We start from the raw sequence: 8979 nt of genomic DNA on the forward strand, positions 1-8979 counted from the left end.
ACTACAAAGGAGCTGTTTTCAGGCAGTTCAGAGCAGTGCTTTCTGGGAGATAGGAACTCCCTTTGGGCTGGACTTTGGGCTTTTTCACTTTGCAAACCTATTACATGCACAAAAAGAGATATAACTCAATAAAGGAGAGAGGGGAAAAGCCAAAAAGCATAATACCACCTCTTTAACATATACTGTTTAAATCATTTACAATCAAGTGGTCCACAGATCATGTTCATTTGGGGTCTTTCATCCATTACAAGATATGAAAAAAAAATCATAATATTTTATGTATCAGTAACTCTGTAACCAGTTCAGCATTGATAGCCTACAGTTTATTTTCAGGGCTGTTAAAATTTTAGAAATGCACTGAATTTCACACACTATCTCTTACAAGCATGGCCTAGTTATGTCGTGGCTCATGGTGATGGCAATGTTAGTCAGTTAGTCCACAACTTTAGTCCAGAGTGAAATAACTCAACAACTATTGGATGGATTTCCATGAAATTTTATACAGATATTCATGGTTTCCAGAGGATGAACCCAGCTGACTTTGGTGATCCCCTCACTTTCCCCGCTAGCGACACAGTGAGGTTAACAATTTTGCCTCATTATTTTCTCTGCATAGCCACATAAAAACATCTCTGATGACACTTGAGGAGTGGATGCTGCCTGTTTTCTTCCTAACATGCTCAATTACCCTGTACTTATTAGGTAGTTAGTTCCTGACTTGTTCCTTAGGATTTCATTTGTAACTATTCAGGATTCACCTTGTTAAGTGTTGCTGCTTTTGCAGGCAGAGAAACACTTATTAAAGTGACTGTTCTCCATTGATGGTGCTTGCTGGCATTTACCCAAGTTGCTCCCTGTGTGCAGATGATGTATCATCCCCCCAGACTCACATCAGCACAAAAATCGTCATGGAAAATATGATCAGGCTTTCAAGAATACTTGCTGTAAATGGGTTTAACCCTAAGAAGTGATACAGAGCATGGGCAGAGCTTAAAAACAGAAGCTTAAAGATTTCCATTGTTAAAAAAGTAGTTCCTTTAAAAAACTCCATATTTGAAGCACTTCATTCTGGTGCACTGCCACCCAATCCTTAGACATTGAGACATGCACACTCAACTGATAAATTGACTAACTGACCACAACAATAAACACAAACACACCCCTGTAAAATAAACTCACACACGCACACACACAAGTGCAGGCCACACTGTCAGCTCGACAGGCAGTTTTTAGTCTGTCAGTGTAAATCTGCTCTGCAGCTTGCATTCATGTTTCAGCCTGTATGATCATACAGCAGTGGTGAGCCACTCTCAAACCATCTACAGGCACAAAGCCACTGTGACTGCACACACACACACACAGACACACACACACACACACACACACAGACACACACACAACACACAGACACACACACACACACACACTCCATCCAAACTTGAGCTTTGAAGTCATTTCAGCTCCTCAGTAGAGGCTACAGGCGCTGCTCTGTCTGGCTCCATCTATCTGAGGCTGTGTTTTCTTATGTTGGACGCTATACATCAGTGTAGGGCTGCAACTAACAATTATTTTCATTATTGATGAATATGCCAGTTCTTTTTTAACCTGACTAATCACATTGTCTATAAAAGCTGAGAAAATATTGAAACATGTCACTTTCCTGGACTTTTTTTTATATAACCCAAATGATACTCAAATTACAACAATATAAAAACTAATTACTCTCACATTAGTGAAGCTGGAACCAGAGAACATTGATTTACATGATTAATAGATTATCAAAATAGCAAAAAATAAAAATAAAAACCCTCCTGGTGGTGATCACCTCCTTAATTAATTAACTTAAAATGTTGCAACTCTAGTTCACTGTGTCTTTTCTGAGAGAAAGAGAGGGAGCTTCTGTGTTTACTCAGCAACAGGACAGAAACTCATCAGTGCTGTAAATACCTCCAGACAAAGATAAACCACTTTCCAAGATGTGAACGTATCAGTTTCATTCAAAGAGTTGATGAAAAGGTCGCTCTTAGTAAAGCATCAAAAGAGTTAAATTAAACCCACACTGCAGAGCAGTTGCAGGGCTTTCATTAGTGCTACAGACTGAGCTCTGTGCAGAGAAACGTCCCCCAGATGCACACTGCACTCCCCCCGCTTCCCACCCCCTCCACGTAAACACCAACGCGGTTCACCATAAACCAGCGGTGAGGATAAGAAGCCTCTAATGCACGCGCGAAAATCACACAAAAAACTTCCCCCAACTCAACGCGTTTGACCTAAATCCAGCTTCAAACCAGTGATATCCCGTTCCTTTAACCAGTCTTAATTTAAAACTGTTCGATTATTTTATCCTTCTGGCCCCAGCAGGGTTAATCATATCCAAGAGGTGAATGAGGGCCTTTTTGTCCAGTCCTTACCTTCATAACCGGAGCAGAAGCAGAGCTGGACAAACAGGAGCACCAGCGGCCACATGTCCATATCGAGACGCGGGAAGGACGCTCTTTAACATGTGAAGGGGAGCTCGCAGGAAAACTTCCAGCGCATTCCTGCTTCCCAAAGGCCCGCCTCTTGCTCCAGAAACAAGGGAGGATTCTCCTAATACAGTCAGGCCCGGCCACCGGCACGAGGCGAGGCAGATAGAGGAGGCTGTGCCAACCCCTGTGGGTCAGCTCTGTGACATGGACTCCATCATCACCAGGAGAGGCTGGACTAAATCAACCCAGTTCACCTTATTAAACCTGCACATGTAGGCAGTAACCTGTCTGTTAGGATTTGGCTACTTAAAATTAGTTCATTTCTACCTAAGGGCTCACACGCAGAGTAGGCTACTTTAGTTGAAGGTATGAAAAAGTTTGGGAACTACCAGTATATTGTAGGCTATAAGAATATACAGTATTCAATTAGTAATGTGTTAAAGTCACTTAATTTGTCTGTTAGCTGTACTTTTATTTTTATACTATACATCTATGTAGGCTACATTTCATAATACTTTTGTATTTCTACCTAAGTAAAACTATCATTTACATTTACACTTAAAATATAACTGAGTATTTTTACATTGAGGTGTTATATGTGTCTTGTGTTCAAGTGTGTATGTGTTGTATGCTTCACCTGGACTTAGACTTAGTTAGACTACTTCCCTATTGTCATAGCAGGGAAAGCACAGATTGAACAGCAACTATAATGCACTTACTGCAAAATATAATTTGTTACAAAAAGGTCTATTTTCAAGGGGGTCATGCTATTATTGGTTTAATTTTTTTACTAGTCTCACAAGGATGTGTTTTTGGTATAAAATCATTGTTTAATGCATTTTTTAGACATTGTGTATTGTACATCACACAAGAAAAAATATATGGTTCATCCTGCAACTACTGTACGTACTGTATTGGGACTGGCCTATATAAGGATCTTCACTCCACTCTAATAACTGTATATCCCAGAAACTGCTCAATAACTCTTGCTCTACTGTTTCACACACAAACACCCCCAACATCAATAATACAGTGGAAAGGCTTTTTAGTTTCAAACATGGGTAGAAGTTCCCTAATGATGTGAATAGTTGGATCTGAAGTTGTTTCCAAACAACACTATCCTGACTAAATGTTTTATAGTACCAATATTGTGATTTATGATTTTACTTTTTTGATCTTCTATTAGAAGAAGAGTTGCGTTTCTGTAGGAACATTTTTTAGCATAGTAGATCAATTCTGGCATGATATTTGCATATAGCTGATTATTATTCTGTTCCAGACGCAAACACACACAGTGGAAAATCAGTGTGAAAGTAAAGAGCTGCCAAAGCACTAATCAGTGTTTAATTTTTTTCCTCCACAAGCATGAGGTTTGGTCGCAGGCCCTTTGTAGTGTGGGGGGGCGAGTCCACACATGAAGGTGGTGGTGTTCTCTATCGTGAACGGGAAACAGGAAAGGGAGGCGTGTGCTGATCTCCTGAACTGTAATTACATGTGGAATCAGCCGACCGTTACGCCTCCTGTCGGCTCCCTCAGGTCAGATGAAGAAAGAGTTACATGACTCCATCTTTGCTCACCTGGCTCTGGAGGATTGGTCTGACATTTTGAAGTGGTTTTATAGCTAATGATTCTAAATTCTCAGGGTTTTGATTTGATTACCTGTTATTTACACACACTTACACTTGTCTGTGTTGTCCCTGAGAATATTCCTGAGAGTATTTAGGGTTTCAGCATTAAAAGCATTAACTCCCTCCTACCTAAACATACAGTACACTGCAGGGATTCTGTCACCAATAAGGTAGTGAACAGCCACACACACATTATTGGGGTTTGATTTTCATGCAGAATGAAATATTTGACTGCTGCAGTTCATTTTGAGCTCTCAAAGGCATATAATAATCTTAACCACAGACAAAAATTAAACTACGTTTGCATAAACAAGGCACTCTCAGCAATACAAATATTGACCATGAAGAACAACGTCTCCAGATGTAAAGAAAACATGTCAAATGACATACAGCAAATGTTCATTGATGTTTTGCAATCAAGTGTGAGCAGTATTTCCAACAGTCAAGCTTTAGTTGTAATCGTATTTACATTATTAATGGTTAGTCTGGTGATAATCTGTTTTTCTTACTGTCATAAATCCCATGAAAAGACCAAAACCAACAATGAATTTGCCCCTCTACTATTAAGTTGCTGCTTTAGCAATCAGATGAGATATATTCCTCTGTAAGACCTCCAGTAATGTCTCTTAAAGAGGAAGTGAGCTGATTTTGTATATGTATTGTATATGTATAAAAAAGCTGTTTAAAGCCTTTTCTGGCTGCAGAGGGAGCTGTGCAAAATCAGTTTCTCGGCTGGGTTTGAATATTAAAAGTTTGAAAATTAATAAAATCTGTGGGTGTGGACTTTGAAAGAAGTGATTCACCAGACCTCTTTAGCCCACTCCTCTCTGCTTGAGGCAACATTAGCTTCTACTAGCATAACACACCAGAATCTCTGACCAAACTCTCAGCGGCCAAGCTGCATTGTGGGTAATGTAGGCACCAGGTTTTGACAAGGACCAAGATTGTAATAAGAGTGCAATGCTAAATCGAAGGAGTGCTCTTCTGAAAACACATACATGAGCCACGCTCTTGCTCTGGGTGACAGGATCTTCACATATGATGAATATAGTTAGTTTATATGAGCCAGTCCTACATACACTCTGCTGCTGTAAATACTCTGTAGCGCTCCAAATGTGTATTAATCCACGACTGAAAATAGTCCCTAACAAATTTACTATTTTCTCTAAAGCTTGAGGCAAGTTATAGGAGATTAGTGAGCCTTTAAATCATGCCTTCAGTAGGAATGAATGGGCTTGGGGATATTGAGAGACAGAGTAATGCATTGTTGGTTTTGGTCTTTTAATGGGCTTTGTTTAAATATACAACAAGAAAAATATACTTTTAGCCGACACGTTGGCAGCTGATTGCTGTTGCTGCTGTCTGTGTCCTTTCTTTTTTAAACACTATTTGATTCACTGCAGGTCGAGGTATTGTGGCAGTACATCGTTCCAGAACTGCTGAGGGCCGTCCGGTTTCTTCTCCCCTGCAGCCCTCTGCTTTGTCCTCGGCGCCGGTTTGGGTGTCTGTCTCTTTTCTTTTCTGTCTGAAGGAGCAACTTCATGAGGCAACTTCTGTGTGTCCACTTTTTTTGGATTTGTTGATTTTACCTTTTCCTCTTCTTCTTCCTGCTCCTCCTCTTCTTCTTCTCTCTCCTCTTCTCCTTCTTCATAAGCCTCTTCCTCATTCTCATCCTCTTCTCCCTCCTTCTCTTCTCCTTCTTCGCCAGCCTCTTCCTCACTCTCTGCACCTAGATCTTCTTCAGAATCATTAGCTTTCTTTCCTTCAGTTTGTTCCTGTTTTGTTTTTTCTCTCTGATTTTTGAGTCTTGGCTCTGTTTTTAGTTTAATCTTTGTTTCCTTCTCATCTTCCTCTTCTTCTTCCTCACCCTCTTCCTCCTCCTCCTCATCGCTCTCTACCATCGCCTTTTTTTTAGCCTCCCTACTTTTCTCTTTTCTCTTTATTTCTTCCTTGTCCTCACCTTCACTCAGTTCCTCTTCCTCTTCTCCTTCCTCTTCTGTAGCACCTTCCTCACTGTCTTCTTCTTCCTCCGCTGCAGTCTCTTTCTCAACTCCTCCCTCATCCTCTTCTTCCTCTTGATTTTTTTCTTCCTCCTCAGCTTCCCCCTCATCTAAAGATACATCTTCCTCACCTTCCTCTTCCTCCTCCTCTGTAATCCCTTTCTTACTCTCTTCACCCTCCTCCTCACCCTCTTCTTCCTCCTCTGCAGTCCCTTCCTCAACTCCTCCCTCATCCACTTCCTCCTCGTCATGTTTTTCTTCATCCTCTGTAGTCTCATCCTCAGCTTCCCCCTCATCTAAAGATCCTTCTTCCTCACCCTCTTCTTCCTCTTCATCTGTAACCTCTTTCTTACTCTCTTCCTCCTCACCCTCTTCTTCCTCCTCCTCACCCTCTTCTTCCTCCTCCTCACCCTCTTCTTCCTCCTCTGCAGTCTCATCCTCCGCTTCCCCTTCATCTAAAGATCCTTCTTCCTCACCCTCTTCTTCCTCCTCCTTACTCTCTTCCTCCTCCTCTGAAGTCTCGTCCTCAGCTTCAGCATCATCTAAATCTTCCTCATCTTCCTCACCCTCTTCTTCCTCCTCATTTTCTTTATCACTCTTTTCATCTTGCTCTTCCTCCTCTTCATCAACCTCGCTGCCTTCCTCTTCCTCCTCCTCATTTTCAACGCTTTCTCCATCCTGTTTCTCATCTTCCTCTCCTTCACTCCCACCTGTTTCTTCGTCTTCTTTCTCCTCATCCTCACTTTCAGTGGAATCTTGGTCGTCTTTTTGTTCCTCAGTTTCACCCTCTTCATCTGTGTCAACCTCATTTTCTTCTTCTTCGTTGTCTTCTTCAGAATCAGATGCTGCAGTCTCACTTCCCTCTCTGTCCTCTTCCTCCTCCTCTTTGCTCACGCTGCTCCCCGATGCTTCATTACTTTCATTTTCTTCATCCTCACTTTCTTCCTCTTCTTCTTTGTTCTCTTCTTCACTAGAGTCTTCACTTTCACTTTCCTCCTCTGCTTCTTCACTTACCTCAGAGTCGCTCCCTCCTTCACCTGCTTCCTCGCTGCTTTCTTCTTCTTCCTCTTCAGGCTCTGTAACATCACTCTTCTCACTTTCTTCCTCACTGCTAGAGTCTGTTTCCTCCTCACCATCTCCCTCTGCAGTCTCATTATCTTGCTCTTCCTCACCCTCTCCAGAAACACTCTCCTTTTCCTCTTCTATGTCATCGCTACTTTCACTTCCCTCCTCATGCTCTTCTTCTTCGTCTTCCACATCGCTCCCACTCTCTCCCTCTTCATCTTCCTCCTTTTCCTCATCCTCAGCACCTGTTGTTCCTCCCTCATTATCCTCGTCTTCTTCTGAAGGCTTGTAGGTTTTCTCATCTTCTTGCTCGGACGTTTCTATATCCGTGCTACTGTTCTTCCCCTCTGTTTGTGAAACGTCTTCACCCCCAATCTGATCGGACATGTCACTGATCACCGCCCCCTCTTGTGACCCATCATGAGTGGTATCTTTACTTTCTTCTTCTTGAACTGTGTTCCCTGACTCTGATCGGACACTAACCTGAACATCTTTTCTTTCTTCTGGTGGACTTAATGCTTCTGTTGAAGAAAAATGTGACAATGTTGAGGTAAAGGAAGGTTGCATAATTGCACTCTGCTTTTTGAATTGCTTCCCTCGACTTGGTGTTTTAGGTGGTGTAGAGGCGACTGTGTCACTGTCAGACTGGAAAGCCCCAACGTTTGTCACTGCCTCACTAAGGACCTCCATAGCTGCACCTGCTATCCCAACAGCAGGAACAAGAGTGGCCGCGGTACTGAGAATTTCCCCCCACCTAGGCTTTTCTCCTGCCAGGCCCGGAAAATCCTCTCTGTTTGTATCAGAAACAAGCAAATCCCTATGAATAGGTTCGGGGCCATGCATGGATTTGGAAACCACCTCTGTTCTTTTTGGGCTTTGTGAGGAAATGGAGTTACACGCCATTTCAATAGGTGCATCTTGTTTTGATAACAGCGGGCTAGAAGCTTCAGTCTGCTTACTCCTCTGCTTGGCACTCTCCTTATCTTTAGAGTTTAAATCATCTTCTCCTTCAACTCTGATTTCCCCTCTTTCATCTTTCCTTGGCTTTGTTTTCACTTTCAGTTTAGATTCTTTTGCGTTCTTTTTGTCCTTCACGTTAGAGCTGTCAACATCAGGTATCTTTGGCTTATCTGTAGCTCTACCCTTCACTCTTTGAGCTGTGTTCTTGGCAATGTTTAACTCATTTTCCACAAGTTTTCCTTTGCTTTTACTTTTAACTGGAGTATTTTCTTTGCTTTTACTTAGATTTTTGACTGTTGTGGATTTGTGGTGTGGTTTCCCTTTAACTTTCACAGGTGTAGATTTCTTAGTATCAAGCTGAGCGGGTGTAGTTTCTTTTTTCACTGGTAGTGATTTTACATCTAGTGCTTTACTTTGACCTTTGCCCCGTACAGATTTGACCTTGTGCAAATCTTTTGATGGAGTCTCCCCTTGGCTCTCCACTTCAACAGGTTTGACGTCAGTGGTTTCTGCATCTTCTTTTGCAGCGTGTTCTACAGATGTTGAATTTTCACTTTGGACAGATATGCTGGTTAATTCATTTCCTTTAGAGATCTTAATAACAGGAGGAGTCTTGTCCAAAGCTGATGATAAATTCTTCTCCTTTTTTGGTTTCCTTATCAAGTCTGTCTTTAAAGTGCTGGCTTCAATATCCTCTTGGTTTATATTACTTTTCACATTTCTATGTCTCCTGGTATTTTCTTTTACTTCAGTCATTCTCTGCGATGCTTCGGTCAGTGTTTTCTGGACAGATTGTGAAGTTTTTGGGGTTGATTCTGATAGTTTGCTCTTTTCACGTTTTGGTGATTTAAAATGTGA

The 8979-nt window shown here is 41.7% G+C and overlaps 2 protein-coding genes across 2 annotated transcripts in view; both read right to left on the bottom strand.

Annotated features, from left to right (window-relative positions):
- Window positions 1-2649, bottom strand: part of srpx (sushi-repeat containing protein X-linked) — a 25775-nt gene extending 23126 nt beyond the window's left edge. Inside the window, exon 1 of the mRNA XM_046053527.1 lies at window positions 2412-2649. Within this exon, the coding sequence (XP_045909483.1) occupies window positions 2412-2472 (61 nt within the window). The 5' untranslated portion in view covers window positions 2473-2649. The remainder of the gene's footprint in view (window positions 1-2411) is intronic.
- Window positions 2650-5396: 2747 nt separating this feature from the next.
- Window positions 5397-8979, bottom strand: part of rpgra (retinitis pigmentosa GTPase regulator a) — a 14914-nt gene continuing 11331 nt past the window's right edge. Inside the window, exon 14 of the mRNA XM_046054528.1 lies at window positions 5397-8949. Within this exon, the coding sequence (XP_045910484.1) occupies window positions 5491-8949 (3459 nt within the window). The 3' untranslated portion in view covers window positions 5397-5490. The remainder of the gene's footprint in view (window positions 8950-8979) is intronic.

This window comes from Micropterus dolomieu, linkage group LG07, assembly GCF_021292245.1.
Source record: "Micropterus dolomieu isolate WLL.071019.BEF.003 ecotype Adirondacks linkage group LG07, ASM2129224v1, whole genome shotgun sequence".
NCBI lineage: Eukaryota > Metazoa > Chordata > Actinopteri > Centrarchiformes > Centrarchidae > Micropterus > Micropterus dolomieu.